This window comes from Microcebus murinus, chromosome 8 (genome assembly GCF_040939455.1).
Source record: "Microcebus murinus isolate Inina chromosome 8, M.murinus_Inina_mat1.0, whole genome shotgun sequence".
Taxonomy (NCBI): domain Eukaryota; kingdom Metazoa; phylum Chordata; class Mammalia; order Primates; family Cheirogaleidae; genus Microcebus; species Microcebus murinus.
This window is the reverse complement of record NC_134111.1, coordinates 50849174-50877041: the sequence shown is the minus strand read 5'-3', so window position 1 is coordinate 50877041 and position 27868 is coordinate 50849174. Positions and strand designations below refer to the sequence as shown.

General features: G+C 37.9%; 1 protein-coding gene, 1 long non-coding RNA gene and 1 pseudogene across 3 annotated transcripts in view; 2 read left to right on the top strand and 1 right to left on the bottom strand.

Moving 5' to 3' along the window:
• On the bottom strand, nt 1–27285 carry PDK1 (pyruvate dehydrogenase kinase 1). Of its 2 annotated transcripts, XM_012781946.2 has the most exons (11): nt 26962–27283; nt 24562–24703; nt 22264–22335; nt 19776–19960; nt 19370–19465; nt 18287–18364; nt 16665–16741; nt 14488–14586; nt 9338–9448; nt 5174–5287; nt 1–2994 (listed from the first exon to the last, which is right to left on the bottom strand). In XM_012781946.2, exons 1-11 carry the CDS (start codon nt 27161–27163, stop codon nt 2854–2856), a joined length of 1317 nt encoding a protein of 438 aa, XP_012637400.1. In that variant the 5' UTR covers nt 27164–27283; the 3' UTR covers nt 1–2853. The 2 variants fall into 2 exon arrangements, with proteins under 2 accessions (XP_012637400.1, XP_075861771.1); XM_076005656.1 differs by lacking the exon at nt 9338–9448 and having other exon boundaries at nt 26962–27285.
• On the top strand, nt 7806–8130 carry LOC142872355 (10 kDa heat shock protein, mitochondrial pseudogene; annotated as a pseudogene).
• The window catches only part of LOC142872356 (uncharacterized), a 33416-nt gene continuing 32504 nt past the window's right edge, over nt 26957–27868 (top strand). Inside the window, exon 1 of the long non-coding RNA XR_012920567.1 lies at nt 26957–27071. This is a non-coding gene — a long non-coding RNA (uncharacterized LOC142872356). The remainder of the gene's footprint in view (nt 27072–27868) is intronic.

Genomic DNA, 27868 nt, shown 5'->3' with positions numbered 1-27868 from the left:
TTTACTGTGAAAAGTTATTCAAACTTCAAATTTATTTATAGCCTTTCAAAATCACACAACAGAAGATCTTCATTTATGCAGTCAGTCAGTCATCTATGGTATGTTTGGATGATGAAAATCTAGGATAACTCAGGCCATACAAACTCTACCTCTTGCTTTCTCTATTAGAATACACATATTGGAAATCTAAGTTCATAATGGTTCCTCAATTGAAGATAATGAAATTTAGTGCCAGCCACCTAGCTACAGTTTTTGAATGTTTACAGAAGGTTGAGCCTTGATGGCTGAAGAAACTTCTATTTAAAAGACATGATTATATTTTTAAAAACCTAAATTGACTCAGTTTATTTTCAAAGTAAGAATTGATCCATGTTTTCAGTTTATTGCCATACAGAAAACATTTTATAAAATAATATGGTAGACTTCAACATCTTCATGTAAAAACTTCACAGTGCAAGAAAGTGATCACTATTAAGTATGAAGACATCAAAATCCAGCCAGTATTTTAAGTATAGGGCAGAATATTTTTGCTATCCCTTCCTAAAAAACATTGGCACATTCATTAAACTGCCCAGGTTATAAAAATCACTTAGTATCCACTTCTGTCCTTCAGTATATTTTTACAACTAAACTGCATCACATTAATGCTGGTGGACAAAACAGCTCAGGTAGAATCTAAAAACCTTTCAGATAGCACAATGATTTAAAACCAACTAGGAGCAAGCTCTCCAAGAATACTTTTGTATGTAATTTTCGGTCCATTACCACAGTAACGGACTAAGAAGCTGTTATGCCTTAAAAAGAAAGCTAAAGGAAAATAATTTCACTTTTCCTTTAAAACACCATTTCTTTGCTCTTAAAGAGGGAAAAGCTTTAATTTTCTTCAGAAGGGAAGAATATTTCATAAGTAAAAACATCAAGTTTATGTTAGTTGGACAAATGTCTCACTTAAGAAAGAGTGGACATTTAGATTCAAAGGATTCTAAAATACTTCATCATCGACAAGAAAAGTATCATTTAAAGCTAAAAAATGATCACACATTGAACTACTATAAATCACCCATTAACATATGCTATTGTCTTTCACAAAATCCATCATTAAGGAACAGTAGGTTGGATAAGATATCTTTTTTTTCCCCCCAACACTGGGTCTCATTAGCCAAGAAGCCCTGAGCAGACAACACATCCTCTGAGGCTCAGGACACTGGACATGAGGGACTGCTCTACCTGCCCTTCCATACCCCTTCCAATCTATAAACTTATATGGCATTGTTAATCTCACAAAATCCTTCCAAGAATGAGGTGTTTCAACTCAATGTATTTTCCAGAGAAATAAAACTCCCCCATGTAAGTGGCGAAGCTGTTCTTTGAACATTTGCATTTTTACTGACTTTAAAATTTATTTCCAATGTAATTCCCTGTCACCTGAAGATGAGGTGTGCCTAAAAACATAGTCTCTAAACTTCATAGTCTCCCAGACGTGCCGGCTGATGACGTGATCCGCAGATACAGCTTAGGCTCCGGCTCCAATTCTGAGCAACATTCTCAGTGAAAAACGGTGACACCACCCACTCTGTATCGCTTTGTTTTGAAGACCAATAGAGTTGTCATATGTCAAAGTATTTGGAAACTACAAATCACAATATGAATATGCAAAGGATTGCTGTGATAAACCCAAGCTGACTTGTCCGTGATAGTAAGATCTGGATATTTTTAGGAGACATATGTTCTTTGTCAAGATTTGTGTACTTATGATTCTAACCCCTTGGCCGCCTGTAGTCACTGTGTTCTGCTGCTGCTAATTGCACCAGGCCCGAGATTCAGCTCGCTTCTCCTACAGTCTAGGAATATGACCTTTAAATAGGTGGAAACTGAAACCTAAAGATCACTCTGTTACTTTAGCAAATGTTATGTCATACTATTCATGTTAAAAGAGTGGTTCCCTAACCAGGCTAGGTTTTCAACTCATCTAGGAAGTGTTTTAAAAATTGAGATTCCTGTCCCTAGAGATTCTGACTCAGTGTGTCTGGAGTAGGACCCAGAAAAACTCTACTTTTTCAAAAGTTTCCCAGGTAATCTCAGTAATCAATTAAGTTTTTGGGACTCACTGCTTTGCCCCCGATTTCTTCTCTATTTTAGTAGTTGCTAGTTTGTTTGCTTGTTTTTAATATAAAAATGTCATCTTGCCTTAATCACAAACACATTCAAAATAGACGCCCTGTGATCTTGGCTTAGATCCATAGGGAGCTACAGATCACATTCCTTTACAATAAAATTTTAAAATGATAAATTAAGAGCTAAGACAATGCATGTAGAGGTGGCTGGTTCTATACTACAGGGTGACCGTTTTCTGCTTTACTGGCAGTCCGATAAATGAAGCTCTGGTACACACAAAGACCACCCTGTTACAGTGGTCACTGCCACATAAAGGATGGCAGAATTCCTCCAAATAACAAAAAGATAGCTAACCAGCTAATCCATATTATTTAGAAAACGTTTCTAGCAGACATAAGTGAAAGTATTTCTTAAAAAAACTACACAGTTTTCTGTAAAAATCCAAAGACTTCCACGCTTCTGAAGTCTACCATAAAGAGGAAAGTTGACCAAAACTACCATAGTTTAAAAATATGTTCAATTAACTGTGAAAATATAAGTGTAAAATAGGTACAATTTCGTCCTTCAGTTCAGGTGGTTTAACAGGTACAAATGGAATTCAGTTTCCATTTATTCTACCCACATAGTTAACTGTGAAAATGACACATGAAGTATTTGGTATAATGTGGTTCTGAACACCATCCCTTCCAAATTGAATACGAAAACCACATTTGGGTTTCCCAGGTGTCCCATGCATATCTAGGCACTGCGGAATGTCGTCATGTCTTTTGGTTCTCTGCTGGGGATGCACCAGTCGTCAGCCTCGTGGTTGGTGTTGTAATGCTTCCAGGCGGCTTTGTTGTACACCGGGAGTCTTTCTATGGATTCTGTTGACAGAGCCTGGGGGAAAAAAAGAAAAGAAAGGAAAAATCAGGACTTATATGTCTGGCATTTTTAAGAATTCATTATTTGAGAAAACAGACAATGGCAAAAAGGTTACTGTAAATTAAACAATACCGATACCTTATTAATCATAACACTAAATACACTCTTAAATAGGGTATATATTTGAAATGTGCTAGTTACTAAATCTATGGCACTGATTAATGTGCATGCTGATTGAGTTTGTTGCATGCAGTAATTCCCCAGCCATCCTGGAAGCTGCTGGATTGAAATTTTACACAAAGCACATGACCCAGACCAGAAGTTGGCTAACTGAAAAAGCTGGTTAAATATAAAAGCATAAAAAAATTGACATATATACCTTAATATGTGTACATACATTCAATGAAATCTATTTTAATTATTTATTAGAAGAAATACTATTTATTTCAGCATAGTTACTGTACTTTTATAAATTATTATTATCAATAAATATAAAACATAAATATATAAGGCACTTTGGCTTTAGTATAAATAATTCTTGGCTCTGGGTTTGATCCTGTGTCTTCTCCTCCTGTCTCCAATTTCAGTCACAGTACATGTGATTTCTATATCACACATGATTTCATGTTTACAATATATCATTACCATTAGTCCACTGTTCTATTTCAGCTTCCTGCAAATCACTGGAACCTGGGTAAAACTACATTTAGGATTTTTTAATAGAATTTCAACCTCAGGCCATATATTGAACCAGAAATTTCAGTCTGATAATGTTAAGTAAAGTCTTTGATGTTGATGATTTTAATGATTCTTTAAGACTTCTTGTCTTCTATTTTTTCTAAAATGAAACTAAAAACCTTTTACCTATATATTATATTCTCTTTAAATATCCCAGGATTTCTTGATCCATAGGCTGGATCAAAACGTTAATTTGGTGATAAAAATGTTGCACTGATATTGCCCTTTTTAAGTTCCTCTCAAGTGACATGGTTAAAGAAAACTATTATCTAGAAAGAATTTAACCTTTTCAGATAAATTTATTTTCTCCCATATAAATTCTTCAGTATTTCCTATAAAATAGGCGCCATCTAGTGGCCAGAATAAGAAACTAGCATCACTAATAATTATGCACCAACAGCCCACCCCTTAACCAACCAAGAGGACTGATGGGGCCCAGTGCTTCTGCCATCCCTGTAAATATATACTGATCCCTCTGTAAACACAATGAATATTTCAGGCCAGGAGGCTAAGTGCTTCTGCTCCCACCAGGTAAGCTATAGGCTTCCCAAGAGTCACCTGTGATTGTTTCCAAATCTGTTTATGCAGTTACATCTGCCATTATAATCATAAAATTTTATTATTATGTAAACAAAGAACAAAAAAAGTGACAGCTTCTTTGAAAACTAAGATGAATGCTTTGGAAAAATTCACAAAGGAAAGACATATAAAAATTGCTATCAAATCAGAGTCAGAAAACATTTGTAAAGGAATGCATAAAATTCAAAAGGACTATGCATCTGTTTGTTTAAAGAAACTAAAATGATACATTGTTAAGTATCACTTCTGCAAGAAAGACAATGTGACACTCCAATCTGTAGACACATATACAAGGAAAAGGCCTTAGCAGTAAATACATCAAAAGATTGGTGGGTCAATGTCCATTCAGGTGTTTTAAGTTAAAATTAAATTTGCATAGCAAGACTCCATCTCTTAAAAAAAAAAAAATTAGCTAGGCAAAAAAAAAAAATTAGCTAGGCATGCTGGTGCATGCCTGTAGTCCCAGCTACTCGGGATGTTGATGCAGGAAGATCACTTGAACCCAAGAGTTCGAGGTCGCAGTGAGCTATGAGCAAGCCACTGTGCTCCAGTCTGGGTGACAGAGTGAGACCCTGTCTCTAAAAAAATAAATGGATAAAAAATAAAAATGATATTTGTATGATATATAACTTTGTATGATTCTCTACTTTAACGCAATTTTTTTCCTATTAACGATCATAGTCCCGATCATGACAGGATGATTCCCATAGTCAAGAGGACCATCTCTCCACATGGACAGGATCCCATGTGTAAAACCATAATTTTTTTGCCTTTAAATAGCATGAGGCAGAGTTAAATTTCATTACAGTTAGATACTGGCATTTTTTTCGTGTCATCAAAAGAAACACTATTAAGTCAAGAAGACTATAGTTATTACCTTAATGTAGATAACTGCATCTGTCCCATAACCCTCCAGGGAATATAGCTTTAGGTCACCTTGGAAGTATTGCGCATACAGACGTGATATGGGTAATCCATAACCAAAACCAGCCTGTTTGATAAGAAAAACAAAATTCTATTCAGACAGCCACACACATCGAACTACTTTTCTAATAAAGACAAATGCCAGAGTATCCCAGGGCTCTCAGATCCTGCATCTAGGAGATTTGCTAATATGTAAGTATTGACAGTGATGAAGTGGTGGATATAATTTGTGGTGGTCCAGAAAAATCAGTTTGCTTTTTCCTCGCTGCCCTGCTCTAAGGCATCCCAATACTGGTTTTGGCAATATCATATAAAACACATTACCTCTTTTAGGGGCAAAAGTAGAAAAAGTCTCGTTGCAGCCTAATAAATACATCTCATGACTTCATACCATAAAATTTCCAGCCTGTGCTCTGAACCTGGAGAGACCTGTAACAGGTCTACTTTCTTACATCTCGCCGACAGGTCACGTCCCTGCTTAAAAATCTTCAAAGCACACGACCACTCCCATCACCCTCACCCCATTGACTTAGAGATAAAAATCCAAGCTTCTAAAAAGAGCTTTCTAGACCTAACAAGATCAGGTCTCGGCCTCCCACTTTCCAGTCTGGCGAAACGACATCCCCTGCACTTAGCTCCTTAAACATGCCACTTCTGTGTCAGTTCTCTCTGTTCCCAGTGTCTGGAATGGCCTCCTCCTTTTCCTGGACAAATCCTACCAATTCTTTAATGCAAAACATTTGGATAAATGTAAAAATGGTTTTTCTTACCAAGTTATATGTCCAATGACATCCCATACAGCATGTTAGTTGAGATTTTATGTAGACTCAGGAATCAGAGTGCTATTAACAAACCCAGGCTCCAACTTTACCTGCCTCTACCAATTATTACTTGACTTTTCTAATCAGTTTCTGTTTGCCCCTACAAATCAACTATCCAATTTCCATACTTCTCCCTGCCCTGGGAGGCTGACCTGAAGGGATTATGTCAATGGATTCCCATGCCCTCTGCTTCCAGCAGGTCCTGGAGAACCCAGCAACAGTTCAGGGGGAGGCAAGGCAGGGTATTCATTCCCCTGGGTCCTTCCCTGTGAGGCTGCCTGGGGCAGGCTGGGCCCCTTGAGAGGAAGCAGCTACTCTGCAACATTCCCTTCTTCTGGATTCTTCAGACTTCGTTTGATCCAGGGTGGTGAGGGCTCTGCTGCTGCCAGCACTGGGTCCTGTACTATCCCTAGCTACATCTATGCAATTAATTTTTTTGTAAATAAACCTTCCTTGAATTATAATTTGAGTGAGCTATCTCTTTCCTGTTCTGGCTCTGACTGATACATTAACTGGTTCCAGAAGTGGCCACAAGAAAACTGTATGAGCAGGTAGCCCAGGCTCCCGTGGTACCTGACCTAGTTTATCACTGTTTCTCCTCTGACCACACCTGTGGACTCACTGGGCTTCCCCTACAACTAAGTAATAGAGAACTTCAAGATATGAACTTTGGAAAATAAATAAATTAAAAAAAAAAGTAACAGAGAAGAAAAACAGCATGGGCCTAGTCCACAGATGGATCTACCCAACATGCTAACACCAGCCCAAAGTGGACTGCCCTTCACTACAACCCCTCTCAGGGGCTGAAAGACAGTGGTGAAAGAAAATCCTTCCAGGATGGGCAGTGGCAAACAGGTTGTTGGCTGCATGGCTGGGGACTTGGAAAGAACAAAATTGGAGAACTGATGAGAAGGAGGTCTGGAAGAGACACATGTAGATGCTCCTCTCTGAACGGGCTTAGAGTTTGAGGATATCCTGTCCATGACAATGGCCACCAGAAGACATCCACATGGAGGAAGCGCTCAGTATTCAGGTGGACCAGATGGCCACTCCTGTGGATATTGGGCAGCCATTCTCCAGCTACCCCAGCACTTGCTGATTGGCTCCACCTGCAAAGTGGTCATGATACTCTGCAAGAGCTTAATACCATTAACAGTCTAAACTTTGGCTAAGGCTGCACAGATGTATGCAGGAGCCTGTTTCATGTTAGGCATATTTTCTTAAAAACTCAATAAATTTTGCATCCTAAAAAACCAAATACTTGCATGGCATTTACTATGTGCCAGGCACTATAAAAAGCACTTCTATGTATATTAACTTACGCAATCCTCACGATAACTCCATTTTTCAAGTTGGGGAAACTGTGGCATGAGAGGTCACTAATTTTCCCAAGGCTACAAAGCTAAGATGTAGTGGGGTCAGGAATGGAACCAGATAGTTTCAGAGTCTGGACTAGTTCACTACACCACTGTCCACAAAAATTCTATAATATTTGTTTACTACAAAAGCAGCATCTCTCCCTACTTTTTAGAGTACAATTATAATTCTAAGAAGATGCTTGTCATTTAACATTGTCTGCCTGCTCCTGGCATGTGAATGCCTGTTCCTGGAAGCCACATATCTCAGTTGGAGAAGCACATTACTAAAGCAATCATTTCAAATTGTATTAGAGCTGCAGCCACAGGGTTTGTACTATGCAACAGATAAAACTATTAGAATAAAGTCTTGGGGTCTCTCCTTGCAGCAGCAGCAGCAGCTGGAGTCATGGCTGGACAAGTATTTAGAAAGTTTTTCCAGTCTTTGACTGAGCAGTGCTTGAAAGGCGTGCAGCCGAAACTGTAACCAACAGAATTTTTAACCAACAATTTTTCCAGAAAAATTCCAAGGAAAAGTATAGCAAGCAACAATAGCAACAGTAGTAGCTGTTGGATCAGGTTCTAAAGGAAAGGGTGGAGGGATTTAAACAGTTAGTGTGAAAGTCAGAGATAAAGTTCTTCTCCCAGAATATAGAGGCATCAAAGTAGTTCTAGACAACAAGGATTATTTCCTATTTAAAGATGGTGACATTCTTGGAAAGTATGCAGACTGAAATAAATCACTATTGAAATGGCATCAACCGGCAGCTGCTCATTCCACTAAAGTTCTGAAATCTATCATGTAAATAATTTCCATGTCTCTCTTTTATAATAAACTAATGATATCTAAATTGCTGGGGGAAAACAGAATAAAGTCCTGCTAATAACTTCCTAGGAAAGGGTCTAAAATAGATTCATCTTATACTATAGTCCATCATGCTTAACTCCAGTGGATATGCCAGAGAAGTTTCAAAGTCTGGAAGAATAGAGTTCCTTCCAGAATTCCAGAATTATAGGGCAAAAATTTGGCAAAGTGCTTTTTTGGGAAGTTGGAGGATAAAGATAAAGATGGAGTCAGTTCAAAAGTTGATCTTATTAAACCTGAAAATAGATGACACTAAAATCAATAAAAACACCTTCAAAACAATTATGATTTGAGTCGATTTCAGGTTGGTAATTAAAAAAATCAGAACGTTATTTCTGAGTCTAGAATAGGAGATCTTTCTAATTATAAATACTTAAGAAAGTCAATACTAAAGATTACATTAGTGTTGACCAAATACTAGTAAAAACCAGTAATTTATTCTTGCCATTAGAAATAGCATATCAAGGCTGGGCGTGGTGGCTCATGCCAATAATCCTAGCACTCTGGGAGGCCGAGGCAGGTGGATTGCTAGAGGTCAGGAGTTCGAAACCAGCCTGAGCAAGAGCGAGACCCCGTCTCTACTATAAATAGAAAAAAATTAATTGGCCAACTAATATATATAGAAAAAATTAGCCGGGCATGGTGGCACATGCCTGTAGTCCCAGCTACTCGGGAGGCTGAGGCAGTAGGATTGCTTGAGCCCAGGAGTTTGAGGTTGCTGTGAGCTAGGCTGACCCCATGGCACTCACTCTAGCCTGGGCAACAGAGTGAGACTCTGTCTCAAAAAAAAAATAGCATATCAAAATATGGTTTATCACCCCAGGAAAACCACTGCTATAAGACTATCAAACTTGGCAACAATAACTCCAAAATAATAATCTTTGTCTTATGCCCATTTCAATTAAAAAAAAAAGTGTTCCAAAGCTTGTTTAAATTTATAGAAAAGTGTTTGTTTTTAACAGCTTCCCTTCTCCCTTGTGGATCACCCTACACAGTGGCTTAGCTAATTTATGTGGCAGCCAGAGCCTGCTGAAGGCAATTCACAGAAATACATACACTATTTCTCGATCACATACCAGGGGTACTGCGCGAGATGTCTCAACACGAGGCCGGGGTGCAGTTGAATACATATAGTTGAAGAGTCTGTCAATTTTCCTCAAAGGTACACCACCTCCTCGGTCACTCATCTAAGATAAGAATGGATCATGCTCTATGACCAAGTTCCCCAAACAACAAAATACCAATGTATATTCACAGCATAACAGTTTAACTGCTGGTGAGAAAGTATTGCTTTTGGAAATGAATATCACACAATCCAAGTAGCAAATATAAACATTTCCCTCACTAATGGACCTAACACAACTCCTCTAATATATGAAATTCTAATACATAATAAAACCCATCATAATACTGATGTGGCTCTGTGTATTTTTCAAAGTCTCATTAGCAATGCATTATAGCACAGAACTGGACACAAGCTAAGCCTACCTTCGATGTAACAAAAAATTTGTTATTCCTTTCTGGTGGCAATGTGGTGACTAGAATCAAACTAAAAATGCATGTACCCTTTGACCCAACAATGTCACTTCCAGAAACTCATCCTAAGAAAATAAGCACCAAAGTATGCAAACAATGTATGATAACATCTATCACAGATCTATATAGAATAACTAAAATTGAAAAAAAAACCTAAATGGATTACTTAAATAAACTAAAAGTACATTCTAAAATAGAATACTATTTAATCACTAATTAAATATTACATAGAACTATATATATCGGTAGGAGAGATATCTGCAAAACATTGTTAAGCAGGAAAAAGCAAGTTAAGAAGAAATGTTTATAAAATTCTAATTTTATAAAAATTATATTATAAAAAAGTATGAAATATATAATTTTATTGTCTATGGAATGAGTGATTTTCTTTTCTTTTTGGGGGTTTTCTGTTTCTGAATTTTTTTCATAATTACTTTTAATATAGAAAAAAGTGTAATTTTCCTTTTTGGGGAGGAAAAAAACAGAACGCCATTTCATTGTGTTCTCATCTGCAAGCAATCTGACATCACAGAACCCCAGACAACTTCTGATGAGTTTGTAAGTACATATGTCTTTATACCATTTTTCAACGCAAATAAACATATAGTAGATTGAATTTTATAATTTATTTACATATTATTTTCATTGTTTTCCTTCAGTTAACATGGACTTATTTTCCTAGCTATTGTACAGCTTATATTCCTAATCTACTGTAGTCACTTTCCTTTGTCACAAAACTTAAATTTATCTACAGACTATAACATGAATGCAGTTGTCATATATAAAATTTTTAATATATGTAACTAGACGTATAGATAGATTAAAATAGCACAGGATATGTATTACAAGTCAATAGGCTGAATGGCTTATAGTTGAGTCTTTATTCTTTAAAAGTCTTTATAGTGTATATATATAACCTCTATAATAAAATTATATAGCTATTTTAATTTTAAAATTAAAAAATCTTCCTTGAAATACCATTTGAAGATCTGCCTCTAATGTCTCTAAAATCAAGTAATTACCATATAAAAGTATACAAAAGGACTTTTTAAAGAACTTATATGTACCATTATGCTTGAAATTGTTCTTGGCTATGAATTCAAAGTCCTGTAAAGCAATTTATTTTAGTAGGATGAATAAAGAGCTCTGGGTATTTTTGAAGTTCCATCAATTTGTTAATTATTCATCCTTTACTCCAATGATCTGCTGTACATTTTGCTGGTAACATGAGTAAGTGTGGGTGTTCTGTAAATATTAAGTAAACATTATTATATTAGAATAGCTATTAAGATTAAAAGGTAGATTTGAATAACTACTTCCTGGTTTTCCTTAGCCTCACGGCCAGAGCGACTATACCAACATGGCAAGTGGGTCCAGCTGTGGGCTGTATGGAAAAAGAGTGGAAGGTGGGCAGAGGACAAGGGGACTGTGGGAAGCCTCAGCTTACCAGAGGTAAAGGGGCAAATAGAACCGCAGGAAAACAGTTAAAAACTGATAAAGGCAACCTATTTTGCCTATTTTGTTCTGCAGCCAACAAAACAATAAACCAGAGCCAGCAGATTTAAAGTGGTCAAAAGAGTTTTCAAGAGAGCCATAAGAGATCATCAGAGGCTGTGAGTTCTTCGGGAAAAGGAAGGAGGGAACGATGGGAGGGACAGACATTTGGTCTGTATATATTTAAGGCACAAAGAATGGCACTCTGATGACAAATATATATATAGGGAGGTGAAAACTAAACAAGAAACCTGACTAATATTATTTGTAGAGGAAAAAAAAAAAACAAAAAACTAGAATCACGTAAACATAAGCCAGTGCCAAGGAAAAGAGATTATGACAGAGATAAGTCATATCAACAGGAAGGCTGAGGAAAGGAAGTTTGCCAATTAGTTTAAGTTTTCTTCTCAGTGCACAAAATCACCACTTCTCAATGTCATCTAACCAAGAGCTGCCATCCCTAACTTCCTGTTTCCTGTAACACTGGGCTCCCTGGGCTAATTCATGTGAATTTCAGGCCTGGAGGAAATGAACCACTTCTGACTTGATGAGAGCCCTGAAGCCAGGACATTCACTCACCCAGTATTCACCCAGAGCTCCTGAAGTTTCTTAGCCAACAGCATTTTCACTGTTAAGTTTATAAAATCAACAACAGTGAATGAACCAAGACATTTAAATTTTAATTTAAAAGACGTATGGCTATAACACTTATATTATTTATGGAATATAGCCCAAATACAGAATCTGAAAGAGCAGCTAGGGTTGTAAGACAGAAAAAAACAACTTATCTGTAGGATTTTTAGCAGAGAAGTAAAAGGTAAAAACTGTCAATAATTTGAACAAGCTAAAAGAATGTGGGGAAAACCACCCAGGCCTTGATTTGGAAAGTCTAAAGAATCAAGGCACCCAGGCCTTGATTTGGAAAGTCTGGAGTGATGGGGATGAAAGCTCTATGAAGAAACCTGCAGAGAGATGCAAGAGTAGGTGCATTCATGTGACCGTGGATGGAGGAGCAGTAGGTGGAGGCAGAGCCATTAATACAGGTAAGGCTTTTATAGTGGCTTCTAGAACAGTCTTTTAAAGACCCTTACAAGCCTTTCTATTTTAAATAGCTATATTGAAATATAATTTACATACCATATAATGCATGCATTTTAAGTATATAATTCAATGGTTTTTAATGTATTTACAGATATGTGCAACCATTACCATAGTCAATCTTAGAATACTGGGGGAGCAGTCAGGCATTCCCCTATTCTCCCCACCCCACAAAAATATTTTAGAATATTTTTATCATCTCAGAAAGAAACCCTGGATCCCTTAGCTATCATACCCCCAAGCAACCACCAGTCTGCTTTCTGTCCCTATATATTTGCCTCTTCTGGGCATTTAGGCTTCTTTCACTTAACATAATATTTTCAATGTTGTAACATCCATCTTGCAGCATATATCAACACTTCCTTCCTTTTGTGGCCAAATAATATTCCATTGTATGGATATACCACATTTTGTTTATTCATTCTTAGCTGATGAACATTTGGCTTGTTTTCACTTTTTGACTATTGTGAATAGTGCTGCTTTAAGCATAGGTGTGAGCCCAGGTGGGGTGACTCATGCCTGTAATCCTAGGGAGGTGGAGGTGGGAGAATCACTTGAAGCCGGGAGTTCAAGACCAGCCTAGGCAACATAGTAAGACCCTGTCTACAAAAAATAGAAAAAAGAGATGGGTGTGGTGGGACACGCCTGTTGTCCCCAGCTACTTGGGAAGCTGAGCTAGGGGATCATTTGAGCCCAGGAGTTTGAGGTTGCAGTGAGGTATGACTGTGCCACTGCACTCTAGCCCAGGCGACAGAATTAGACCCTGTCTCAAAAAATAAATAAATAAGGATTCATATCTAAGTTTCTGCTTGAATACCTGTTCAGTCCTTTAGGGTACATACATAGGAGCGGAAATGTGGTATCATTATGAATCCTTCTTTATATCAAATAGACAGATTTTCTAAGCAAAGCCCATTCACCAGCACAGAAGGAATCTCTGCTGAGTGCCTACAAGACTAGTGGACCTTGATCCATGCAATGATGGATGACCTCAAGCAATGGAAATCAGACTGCGGTGACGGTGCACAACTGGTGAATATAATAAAATCCACTGAATTTTACACCTTTAAAATTGGTGTCAAAAGACAGATAATAACAAGTGTTGACAAGGATATAGAAAACTGGAACCTTTATGCACTGCTGATGGGAATGTAAAATGGTGCAGGCACTTTGGTGCCTTAAAAATTCTGCAAGTTGTTATTTGCAACCTAGAATTCCATATGTGAACTTAGATATTGGGAAAACGGTGCAGGGAAAGTGGCACTTGGGGCTAGGGTGGGGGAGGGGAGCAGGTGCTCTCCTCAGCCACCACAACAGAAAGCTAGTATTTGCTGTTTAAAATGTAAAAAATTCAGAAATCGTAATATCAGAATACTACTTAGAAATACAGTGATAAATATCAGAAGAAATAACTAAAAGACTATCTGAGTAGTGAGGCCCCTAAAAGGACAGGAACTGATGTATTTGATTTTTATATTCTCCATATTTATTACTTTAATACAAATTTTAAAAATGATTATTTGAAAAAGAGAAAGACCATCATCCTCTTAAGAAACTGGGTTATCTGAACAATGCAGTGGCAAAGGCATAGCACTGGGGTCAGAGGACAGATTTCCTGTCCTGTGGCATTTAAATTGCCTGTGTGATCCTGAGCTAACTACTGTGGCTTAGTCTTCTCATCTGTAAATTGAGGATAAAATTCCCTGCGCTCCCCATTAAGGACCTGTTAAGAGAATCGAACAAAACAAAGTAGATGAAAAAGTACTGTTTAAAAAATTATGTACTATCTCCATAACACTGCAAATACCCCAATTTTTAGATTTTATCATACTTATCAAAGAAAAATTCATGATTACTGTTAAATTACCTGTCTCCAGGATTTACTTTAACTTGAAACACTTTGATTAGGGACCAGAATAGAAATAGACTCAAAGGGTAATTCTATAATCTGCCAGATAAATGAAGCAATGTGCTTATTATCTATTACAGACAAGATTTCTTTCCCATGAGAATAAATTATGTCTTCTTGAAATTATGCATATGGTAATCCTTGCATGCCTGTACATCAATTAAGAAACAAACAAACAAACACATTTACCTTCACAGTCAAATCCTCATTACCCAGTGTGACATGAACTTGAATCGGGGGGTAAACACCTTGGTCAGCATGGTATTCCATGGTTGCTCTCATTGCATTCTGAAATATGGTCATATTAAAAACACAACTTTAAATAAAAAGGAAACTATAACTGTCAGATACATATACACTATTTATGGTTTTAAATTCAATGGAACTATGCCAAAAAATCATAATTCTTATAATGATATTTAAAGAGTTACTTTTTAAAAAATTTACGTCAATTTATCACGGCATTTGAGGATTATTTTAAGATTCCAACTAAATCCTACATATTTTCCCAAATCAGACCTCTAAAACACTTTTAACCAGTTTATAATAAAGCAGAAAATTCTGTCCAAACACTATAATTGTAGTAAATAACAGGCAAAATTTATTTTTGAAAATGTAGTTTCAGCTCTTTTTTAAAACCACTTTAATTATCATAAATTTAAGAGAAAATAATTTTTTTCATGTTATTAACAGCAAGAGCCTCTTGTAATGGAGAAACAAATCCTTTCATCTCTAGTTTGAAACTAAGGATATTTACATTGCAAAACTGATCAATTTCTAAAGAAAACAGGGTACAAAATGCCAACATATTGTGAGCATTAAACAACATGACATGTAGCACTGGAGTAGAAACTGATAGACTAGATGTAACTCAAAGGGCAAAAGATGGGACTGAATTTGGAAATAAGGGTGTGTGGCCCTGGCACACCAATCAGCAATGAGTAGCCTGAGGAGATTCCACCATTTCTACCAAAGGCAGTTTAAAGGTTAGGTGAAAGCTGTTAGTGAGATCATGTAAACTACGTTATATAATATGGAATACTTCTATAATAGGGCATAAGATCTTTATGTGACTGAAATTTCAGTGAAAAAAAATTAGTTTTTACCCTTTAAGTGCCAATCACTATTCACTTAACCTCTTTGATAGTAAGATTTTTGTAAGGTATTAGTTACATTCTTTTTGTCATAGAACAAAAGAGCATTCTGGTGCTGTTCCGAGATATTCAGTCAGTTTCCTTGTGTTTCAGCCTATTTTTCTTTTACATTATCAGACTGAAAGCCACCACTTCTCTCTTCCAGTTTGCTGCTAGCTGAAGACACAATAACCAAAGCACAAGAGACTACAGGCCTCTGATGTACAGCAGTCATTTTAGCCAGAGGGATCCATGCCACTCCTCATCCATTTTATTGTTAACCAGAAAGTGTCACTGGGTGGAAAAAAGGTACTCTCAATATTACCAGCATAATTTTTTTTTTTTTTTTTTACCTTCTCAACCCAGCTTTTCCCAATTCTGGGAAGAACCAGGAAGAGAAGCTCTCATAATTTTATTTAGTTTTCAGAATTTGTTACAAAGAGTAAAAACAGCAGCAGAAGCCAAGTCAATATAAATGACTTTCTCAAAGAAAAAAATAAGCAGACTTATCAGTGGGACTTTGATCCTTTGATGGTGGAAAGCTGAGAATCACTCTTCTAAATATTTTGTTTTATAAAAAAATTTTATAAAAAAATTTAACTGTATTGAGCACCTATAATATGCTGCCATTGTATTAGACACTTAGTATGTTATTCACAGTCTTCATATAGAATCCTGGGTAGTCCAGGCTGGGCAACATAGTGAGACCTCATCTCTACAAAACAATAAAAAAAAAAACTAGCCAGGCACTGCAGTAACTGCCTGTAGTCCCAGCTACTCAGAAGGGTGAGTGGGAAGGGTCACTCGAGCCCAGGAGTTTGAAGTTACAGTGAGCTCTGTTTGCACCACTACACTCCAGCCTGGGTAGCACAGTGAGAGCCTATCTCTTAAAAATAAAATAAAACAACCCTGGGTAGTGTTATTTTTGTTTTACAGGAGAGGAAACTGAGGTTCAGAGAGGTTGAGTGACTTGGCCAAGGTCACACACATATAAAGTGACAGAACTGGGATTCAACCCCATGCCTTTCTGACTCCAAAGTCTTGAGCTCACTACTACATAGAGGGGGCTGTCCCTGTTGACAAAAGGCTGATCTCCTGCAATGCAACATGATACTGACATGAAATTGCATCTTTTAATGAAACAGGAGAACCCAGCGGAATATTTGACTTTCATAGCAGATTCCTAACCTGAGGAAAGGACTGGTAAAGGTTATGTAATACCATTTTACAAACCTTGAAAAGTTCAAACACCATGTGATAGAGATGGGATGGTACATAAACCACTTGTATTGGCTGTCCTGGTGATTTTGCTACAGAGCAGAAGAGAAAAATATGAAAGTACAGAGAGATGTGCTTAAAGCATTTTTAAGAATAAATTGTGTAGTGATGAAAAGAAAACATTAACTGTGGAGGACAGTATTATTTGGGGGAGAACTGCCACACAATTTCTTCACTGTATTAGTGTTTGAACCCCGTACTCACAAACATTTATAACTGACAATAACAAGAGTCCTGTGGTCATTTCTCACAATCCTGCATAGCTGTCTAACCAACCCATGCTCCCAGTCTTCCCTAGGACATAAGTCTTTTTAAAGATCACCCAGCCTTCACATAGGAATTTTACTCTTCAAAGAGAAGAGTTAAAGTCTATAAATTCTAGAAAAAATACAATAAATCTTAAACAGAAAAAAAAGTCTATAAATTCTATAGTCCAATTCATACAAATACATTCTTTTTTTTTTTAAGAAGCCATTTTCTAAATGCTTCACCTGGGTAGAATATTGTCTGTTTTATTTCAGGCATTTCTATGGATATAGAGCTGAATAAAAAAATTTGAGCTAGCATCAATTTCTCAAGAGATATTAATTCTACTTTCAAACATTTAATAGGGGCAGAGGTAAATGTGTAAAACAGACCTTCAGCAGAGCAAAGGAGTAAGACTCGGCATAGCATAGAATTGGAATTCAACCAATAAATCAGACTCTCCTCCGAGTAAGCTCGCCCCTGGGAACGTGAATGGGAAATCCGGAAGCTGCCCACAGCAGTTCAAGTTCCCAAACTATCATTTGCACATGGTGATTCTTATTTACTGAACGGTACCAACACAGATCAAAGAGTTAATACAGCTTTAGAAACCACCAAGCAATTCTATTTGCAACTGAGTAACTTCTTCACTGCTCTTCCACTCTAAGGTCCAGAATATGGCTTAGTAAAAGTCTATTTAGTTTTATTCTTCCCACCACCTTCTTAAAGTGTCATCTTAACGTAGGAAATGTTTTTTTCTCTGTCAAACTACCAATGCCTCTAGGAAAAAGACTCATCAATTTCCTTTCAAGGCATCTAAACTCCTTTTGTCTGAAAGGCATTATTAATCAGGGTAAAAAGGAGAACATCAGAGAGAAACAGATTCTCAAATAGATGATCATCTTTCTTCTCTTACAACTCCAGTCTTTTTACTTCCTCAACAATAAAAAATGATTTATAACTCAGGAAGTAGAAAAACAGCAAACCTTACATTATTGAAAGACATATAAAAGTCAAATGCAATTTTCTTAGTATCATTTTTTTCTATCACTAGCCAGAAAATAAAAAATAAGCAAAGAATCAAAGTTAGCAATTAAAAATAAGGAATATGGGGCAGAAAAAGCCAAAATGCTTTTCGTAAGGAATCTAACTTTCATATATGTTTACATATACATATATTTTACATGATTGCTCTCCTTCAGCCTTCATATACAATGAAGTTGATGAAAACAAATTTTATTAAAAGTTATTAAAACAAATTTAAATTCTTATCATTCCTTCTCAGGTGATCAGAACACTAACCATTGAGGAAAAGGCAATTTCAGGCTTACCATTTAGTTCTCCAAGTTCTAGTTCAGGAGAGTTAACATAATATAAATCACAAAGACGCCTAGCATTTTCATAGCCATCTAGTGTGAATCAAAACAAAAACAGGCATTAAATAAATTTATTTCTGTTTCATGCATTAAGATGGCAATAGTACTGACAAATGAAAATGTAAAACTTTCTACAGAAGAAAATATACTTTAATAATCTTAGTTTAGAGAAATTCTAAATGTGACATGACAAAGTCTAATAGCCATAAAGAAAGAACGACAGATACAACTACAAAAAAATTTAAACATCTATATGCTAAAAGACATCATAAGCAAAGTAAAAAAAATAACAGGCTTAAGAAAAAAAATTACTATATGTAACAAAAACTTAGAATTGGTGAGGGGTAGGAAATAGGTACTCTTATCCATTATTTGATACTTTTTTGGAAGTATCAAAATTTGAATGTATTTAAATGTTTTTAATTCTAGAAATCCCATCTTCTAAAATACTAGCAAAAGTCAGCATATATCTAAGGATGTTCACTACAGTATTGCTAGTAATACAAAAACATGAAAACAATCCAAGTGTACCTCAACAGGAAGATGGATTAATACATACTGATACAGTCCATATAGTCATTCAAAAACTTGAGGTATATCCGTAAGTATTAACATGGTAAGATATCTGTAAACTTCTAGAAAAAATATACAAAGCAACTTATTTTCTAAAAACAATGTTAGACCAATAACAATTGTGTATATGTACAAAAATGTGTAAAAAGTTGCAAACCAAATTGTTATGAATTATTGCTCCTAGTATAAGGAATTAGCAGGGGATGGGGGGGGTTGGGATTTGAATTTTTTTCAAGTAAAACAGATACCTTCTATGGTATCACCAAACTTTGCCAAACAAAGAACTATATCAACAAAATATTCATCCTATACATAATGCACAATTAATGTTATAAAGTCATTTTCAAACCCATTTATTTTAACATTTTATTTCATGATACAAACAGTTGTTTTAATAGCAAGAAATAATACTCAATGATTTTGATTTTTGCATCTTTTTTGAAAGGAGAAAATATAAGTATTTACCTTTAATAACTTCAACTACGTTGCAGTTTGGATTTATGCTTCCAATGTGTTTTCGATGAGAGGGACTTCCTTTGTCTTTTCCACCAAATAATAAAGCTATCACACACACACACAAAAAAAAAACCAAAATAAGCTAAACTACCTAATGCTCTTTTCCAAATTTGAATACTGTTTCTCTATATGGTACCAAATAGTAGCAAATATTTTCCTTAAAGATAAGCATTCCATAAACATTCAATTGCATTTTACAGTCAATAAAAATACCTTCTTTGTATGGCACTGCATTTAATTTTCTTAATAAGCAAAAAAGTAAACCTAAATGTTCTGTCCAAAGGGAAGTATTCTAAATAGATTTTTAAAAATACCAGTACATTTTGTTTAGCTTCTCTTTACGCAAGACACTTACAGTGCTGATTGAGTAACATTCTAATTGAAATGCGACTCATGTAGAATCGATCCAAAAAGTACTGAACATTCTGGCTGGTGACGGGATCCACCCCGAAGCTCTCCTTGTATTCAATCACACCCTGGGCCATTGTGGGAATGACATCATTGTGTCGGTTCCTGATCCGTATCACGGTATCTGTAAAGCTAAACAAACCCGTCTGTCAAAACAGCCAAATATTTTGACAAGTGAATTTCATACTAAAATTTAAGTTTAACCAACTACAGTAAGCAGAATTTCCTAATAGGCAAAAGGAATATCCAGTGCATTTTTTCCTACACTTATTTAAATGTATTTCACATCATAATATATACTGAATCCATGAAGGTATAAGGACCTCCAAAATAAAACTTTTGAAATTTAATTCTTTTTTTTTTTTTTTTGGATTTCTAAGAGTAAAGCTGTCACAAAACATAATTTGAAAAACGTTAATGGTTTTCTTTAACTGTTACCAACTAAGGTCACTTGAGCACTCACTATGAGGATGGTATTATAGGAACATTCTGCTAAAAGAAGACAGAGCACTCGCTTCTAGGGAACACATGCTCTGTAAGGAATCAAGATGAATGAGCCAATAAAGCCTCTCTGTTTTGGAACTATCCCCTAGGGTTCGAAGAGAGAAAGAACCACTTAGAAAAGAAAAATAGAATTCTAATTTCATTCATCCTATGAGTTTACAAAAGAGAAAAGTAGACTGTTCTGTTAAGAGACAAAATTTCAAATCATCCAGCCTTTCCCTTTCTGTCACTTATAAGACGTTGCATGGTTAACATAAAGAACTAAATAAAAGGGGAAAGAAGTCTTAATTATGAAATAACAAAATCAATCTTCCAACATACCCATCAGAATTTACACTTCCAAATGAGTGCTTTCCCATTCAAAGTCATCATCTTGAGTACTATTAACTTATTCTAATGATGTTTTCACTGCTCAAAACATTTTTGGAATTCCTAGTTTGTAATTAGCTTCAAAGCCAAACTGTTAGACCAAAATACAACCAACAAAACTCTTCAAAAACAACAAACAACTCATTATTCTAGTTATCTCTTTATTCATTTATCTTCTCTCTCTTTTTTCTTAAAAAAATAAAGTAAAATAAAAACAAAAAATTGGTCCAAGCTAGGTGGCTCACACCTGTAATCTCAGCACTTTGGGAGGTCGAGGCAGGAGAATCCCTTGAGGCCAAGAGTTTAAAACCAACTTCGACAACAAAGCCAGACCTTCTCTCTACAAAAAATTAGCTAGGCATGTGGCTTATGCCAGTAGTCTCAGCTACTTGAGAGGCTGAGGTGGGAGGACCACTTGAGCCCAGGAGTTCAAGGCTGCAGTGAGCTATGTTCATGCCACTGGACTCCAGCATGGATGTCAGAGCAAGACCCTGTCTCTTAAAATAAAACAAAACAAAACTGTATCTTTCTGCCTGACTTCTTACCTTATTTTCTGGAATCAGCTCTGAATCACTGTCTTCAGACAGTTCAACAGCATAACGTTAACTTTTAAGTAAGACAGCCTGGGTCCAAATCCCTGTCCTATCATTTTTTGTGAGCTACGTAACAACCTTAAGTCACCTTCTTTGTACAAAAACAATATTATCTCAATGGAGTTGTTTTCAGGATTAAATGAAACCTGTCATGTAAAGCTTGCTCAATACCTAGGAACAGCGTAAGCTCTTAATGAATATTATTTTTAGATCAAAATCATGTTTAAAAAATGTGCTACCAACCCCTTTAAAGATAGTCCAAAAAATGTGTAACAGACTCTGAGGATAAGAGGTGGTCATTATGTTGTGAGTAGCATTCACCAGAATAAGCAAGTAACTGCCTACCTAAGGTGACTACGTGGGTTTACTGATTCTGATGCTGGTTATTAAATCAGTCATATTATTTACATTATTTTACAGACCATAGCTCATAAACTAGAGAGCCACAATCGTGTTTGTATAGGCCTTCTGTGTTTTAAAAAATTTTTTAATTAGTTGCCAATCTTTCAAAATTGGGAGATTTTACATTAAAAATCTAAACAAACAGCTTTTCTTTAAAATCAGAAAAAATCAGATGATCTGGACAGCATTCTCACATGGCAATGATCAGCTAGAGCTGAAGGTGGCTGTCCTTTGGGAGTAAGTACTCTCCAGGGTTAACAGTCCAAGTGGCACTAAGGCCACGTCTAGACTTAAGCTTATCGTCACACTTAAACTTTGTCTTTTGTTATATACAGAGGAACACGAAGCATTTCTTATGCCCAGTCCAATTTACTGATTTATGTTATTTGCCTTGCCCGTATGAGCTGCTATACATGTATATATTACCGTATGTTTCAAAGCAGTAAGAACCTAAATGTTAATCAATTTCCCTAAAGTGACCCTCCAGCAGATTGAAGCTAAAGACATTTACATTTTTTATATGATGTTTAAAGGACACAAAAATTGCACTCAAAACTGTGAACTTACTCATAAACTGCTTTAGCATCCTCAGCACTTTTGTCCTTAAAATCAAGAAGCTCCTGAAGACTCTGGATATACCTAAAATGCAAATCAATAGGAGAAGTTTGTTCTTTTACATTCTGAAGGTTTAGTGTTGTGAAAATTAGTTCAAAAGCTATTTTTAGCATTTTATAATTTTTAATTTAGAGTACTGCTATAAATTATGGTTGAAGTAGGAATTTTATACCCATTCACATTTGCACGAAGTGCTGGGAACAAAGTAGTAGAAGGTGTATATTTTCTCCCCAAAGTGCAGGTCAAATTTGGTTTAAGAATTTAAAATTTCCTACTCTTTTTTAAGTTCTATCTCCTAAAATAGTTTTTAAATTTATAGTACAAATATTGATGATCATTAATAACTGAATCTGTTACCAATAACTATGTGATCTTAGGATAAATGACTTAATAGTATCAGTAAAGTGAGGCCAGCCTATTTTGCTTTAAGAATCTAATTTAAATGCCTATGCTTCAAAACCTTAATTTTAGCTGTTTGTGTCCAGTCAACAAATATTTATTAAAAGCCTACAATCTACCACACAGTTCTTTTGAGCAGAAAAGTCATGAAAATGTAGGTTTTTAATTCCTTTAACAATTAAAAGTAGCAAAGCACCTGTTAAGTAACAAGCAAAATGAGGAAGGCCAAATGATTTTCTTGTGGTCATGCAGCCAAGTACAATGGCACTGCAGGGCCAGAGCTAAAAATACCTTGCTACCATCCAATTACTTTCTTCAACAGTGGAAGGTCCACTTGGCTTGTAAGTACTTTATCAACAACTGCCCTAACTTAGCAGGCATCCAAGAGCAATGAAAGTGTTTTGAAAGTCTGTAAATCCATGTTGGTTTGGAAAGCTATTCCTGACAAGCAATATGTATCACTGCATTCCAAAGTCAAGTGCTTCTGATAACTGCTGTTTTGCTTTAACCCTTAATTTTCTTTTCACTGGCAAGAAAAACTATGCTTTTTATTCAAGAGATATTTGACTAGCCCGAGCAATACTGCAAGACCCTGTCTCTAAAAAAAATTTAAAAATTAGCCGGATGTGGTGGCACACACCTATAGTCCCACCTACTTGGGAGACTAAGGCAGGAGGATGGCTTACAGCCCAGGAGTTGTAGGTTGCAGTGAGCTGTGATCCCACCACTGCACTCTAGCCTGAGAGACAGAGTAAGACTGTGTCTCAGAGAGAGAGAGAGAGAGAGAGAGAGAAAGAGAGAGAGAGAGAGAGAGAGAGAGAGAGAGAGAGAGAGAGAGAGGGATTTGAGTACCTATAACGTGCTAGGCACAGATCAGATTTCAAAAAGCAGAATATTCCATTTTTAATAAAGAACTTTTAAAAATAGGAAAAAGCTTCCATAGAATATCATATTTTCTCCTTTGGGTTCTATCATAATTCCTAAACAAATGCGTCTCACTTAAACGACATAGCTATTCCACACTTAGACTAGTTAGCATCTGATAATCACATACATAGCAGTCATACTTCTTTCATTTACCTTTTAATTTGAGGTTAGATCAGCTTCTCTCTCAAACTACAAAGGAAAACTAGGATCTTCTATGAATCACGACTGGGAAACATCTTGCAACTGAATTTTTTTCCATTTAAGACTTAACTCTGGGCAACTCTTTTGTTTGAAATTTGTAGTGCTTAAGAGAATAACCCTTTTAAATTAATAACATTAACAGCAAAGGCTTATAGAGGTGACCACAAATGAGTGCATATCCTGAACACCTCAACCCATTTTTGGGGAGATCACAGTTTCTACATGATTCCAATAACTTTTAATTGTTTTGAAACAGAAGAATAAACGTTTTAACTTTTGTGGTTTATAAAAAGATGTACTTCAATAAAATAAATTCAGTTTATTAAAAATATATATATCCTTTAATACATTTCATCATTCAGACAAATCTGGGTTTGAATTTCAGCTCTATATCAGTGGTATAGTCTTAAACAAAGGACTAAACCTCTATGTCCCTCAGCTTCCTCGTCTGTAAAATGGAGAAAATACCTGCTGTGCAGAGTTGTTGAAGGAATTAAAGGTAATATACATAAATACCTAGCAATCAGCAAATGGTAGATATTTTTCTTATAATATAGGATCCCTGCAGAATTAATGACACAAATCTTAAATTTGATATTTAGTGCAGTTCTGAAGTTCTGATTGGTTTTCTCAAAATCAAGGAGTGGTAGAGTCAAGAATTCAGGGCATAAGCCCAGACACACCAAAAAAGGAAAAAACATAAATAAAAGATGGGAATCTTACCAGCTTTGTACCAACTGAACGGATGGCGTCCTGAGAAGATTATCTGGAAGGAGGCTTATTTCTTTCATTATATTTGCCAATCTGACAGGCAACTCTTGCCGCAGAAACATAAATGAAGTCTTTTCACAAGCATCCACCGATCCTGCAACCAAACACGATGAAGAAAGCAGTAAGTAGAAGGCATAAGGCAACAGAAACCAGGAGGCAGGGAGAAGAAATACGGAGTTAGCTGGCAAGGTGCAATCACCCTAAAAGTGCAGGGAATAGGAGGCAAAGATACTCATGCCAGAGGGTTGGAAAGGATGAAATAACCTAATCTCAAGTTATAAACGTCCAGAATGACATTCCAATTCCTGACATTCCAATGGTGGTGTGCAACAATTAAGATACTTTCATGTCTCCGTTACCTGCATCCTTACAGTGATCACTCATCTTAGAACTAAGGTACCTATGCATGTCTGAGCAATGCTCAGAGTCTAATTAATAGTAGAACCTGGGAAAACCTATTCTGTATACCTTGTTGCTGTTATCATTTAGAAAATCTGTTTCCTAACTCCAGGTTTAAAAAGAGTGAATACCTGTCTAAGAAACAGGGAAATTTTAGGCTGGTCCAACAAGTGCAGTGCTGTTTAGAACTAATTAATCACAAACAGTTACAAATTTCTTTGTTCCTTCTCCACTCCCACTGCTTCATTTGATTAGCCTTAAAAAATAAATTCATTTCAAAAGACTAAACAGGGAAATTCTGACATGTGCATGAGAAGATCCACTGATTCTATATAGAACCACTAACACTAATTACCCTAAGCAAAGAGTAAGTGCAGAGGAGGGCTTTCAGGCAACAGAGAGCAAAAATCACCATCGCCTATTAAGCAACCATCTTTGGGTAGGTCCCATTCAATCATCTGATTCCTGGAAAGTCACTTGCCCCTTTCTCCACTCCTCTATCATGATACTAAACAGCATAGTTACAGAATGGCCTTTGGCAAGCAGCTCCATTTAAAGTTAAAATAAAAGGTCTTATTATTTCAATAATACATTTTTTTTTGAGACAGAGTCTGGCTCTGTCATTCAAGCTAGACTGCAGTGGTCTCATCATAGTTCACTACAACCCCAAACTCCTGGGCTCAAGCGATCCTTCTGCCTCAGCCTTCTGAGTAGCTGGGAGTACAGGTACTGCCACCATGCCTGGCTAATTTTTCTATTTTTTTGTAGAGACATAGTCTTGCTCTTGCTCAGGCTGGTCTCGAACTCCTGGCCTCAAGTAATCCTCCCACTTCGGACTCCCAGAGTATTAGGATTACAGGTCTGAGACACCTTGCCCAGAACAATAATGCAATTTAAACTCACTAATCTTGCTACTGTAGCAGAGACAACCTTAGCAAAAACCAGATTGTTAATAGTAGAAATTATGGTATTAAAGGAAAACATCTTCTTGTGAAGATGTTTTCATGGCCTACTTTCTAACAAGACCAAATTCACCTTCATCAAACTAAAGTCATTTTAAAGTAAAAACAAAAAACCGAAGGCTTTGAGCCAAAAATTTTGCTACTGTAAACCACAGTTTTAAGATAAAGTTGCCATCCATGCAGGTATCTTTCAAGCCCACTAGTGACGTTAGTGACCTAATCACACTCACAAGGCAGAAGATAACTTTTTCTACTCAAATTTTATGACTTCATTAAAGTTTGTGTTAAGAGTTTTCCCTTTTCCCCTCATTACCCCCGTATGGGAAGTCAAAGTGAAGCGTTTAACTTTGCAATTCCTTCTGCAATCTGTTGCACGCCTTCTAGAGAAAACCAGGGTAAAATGTGGTAAACACCAGAGCATCTCCTAATCACGCTCTGTACACATGCTCAAGCGCTTTGCAGCTGATGAAATGAATGTGCTGTTAGCAGAAACACTCTTAGGCCACTGCCAAGGGAAACATTCTGAGAAACACAGAGCCACTTATAATCTGCTTTCCCTATCATCACACCAATTCTATTATCATATGCAAAACTGGGCATTTATTATCACTCTGTGGGCTCCAAACGCGATTCCCGGAGGTGTCAGGCCCTGGGCTCCCACCGGGGCTCGAGCTCGGCTGCTCGGAAGGGGCCCGGACGCGAGCGCGCACCTGCACACGTGCGCGGAAAGGCGGGAGCTCATTCAGCCTGCGGCCCTGCTGGTTGGCTTTCAACAATACACCGTAAAAAGCCACATGCCTCGGTTGTTTACCCCGGTGGTAGGCGCCGGCATTTTCCCCGAGGAAGGAAGTCCCTAGGGCGCTGGGGGCGGAACCCGAAGCAGAAGGGGTGCGCCCGAAGCGCGAGGACCCCGCGCCGGCCGGCCCGGGTCCGCGGCCCCAGCTCCCCGCCGGGGCGGCGCACGAAGGCCTGGCGCGCGGGCCGCACTCACCGAAGTCCAGGAACTGCTTCATGGAGAGCGGGGACGGCGAGAAGCGCGCGTAGAAGTCCACCTGGCCCGGAACGCCGCGTTCGGGCGCCGGCCCGGAGCCCGAGTCGGAGGTAAGGCTGCGGCTGGAGCGGGGGCCGGCGGCGCGCAGCCCCGGGCCCGGGCCGGCCGAGGCGGCTCCGCGCAGCAGCCGCACCAGCTTCATGCCCAGCCCGCCGGAGGAGCCGGAGCCCCGGCGCCAGGTCGCCGCTCAGTGCTCGGTCGGGCGCTACGTGAGGGACGTGGCGGGCTGCGGGGCGGGGAGCGGCTGTCACCGCGGCGGCCGCCGCCCCCTCGCTGCAGCCCGGCCTCCTGGGCCGCTGGGCGGGGCGCGGAGCGGGAGGGGCGGGGACAGGGCCGGGGCGGGCGCGAGTGGGGACCGCCCCTCGCCGAAGTCCAGCCCCCGACCCGCGGGGACTCGGTCGGGCGGCGGGACCTGGTACCCTAAGAAGCTAGGCCGCGGGGAGCTGCCCCACGGGCAACCGCAACTGCAACGCGTGCGGGTGGCCAAGGCACCCCGGGCCGCCTCCTGCGTCCCGCAGTGTGGTGCGCCCCCTTCCCGCGCACTTTTGGAACATCCCACCTTTCTGCTTCCTCTGCCTTCCGGGTCTCAGCCAGAAGGCTCAAGCACTGGGCTGCGCTCCGCCTGCCCACACCGCCGCGTCCTGCTGCGAGCGCGTTCCAGAACCGCTCCTCTAGGATGCAAGCCACACATTTTACCGGTGCAGACACAGACCCCAGAGCTTCAGGATCCCGCGCCTGCCAAACAGTGGTACATAAACACGAAGGTTGAACACTGGAGTGTGTGGCCCTAAATATCACAGCGACTGCAGTCCCAGGAGAAGAGACTCGCCAGCCCAACTTGAAGCTT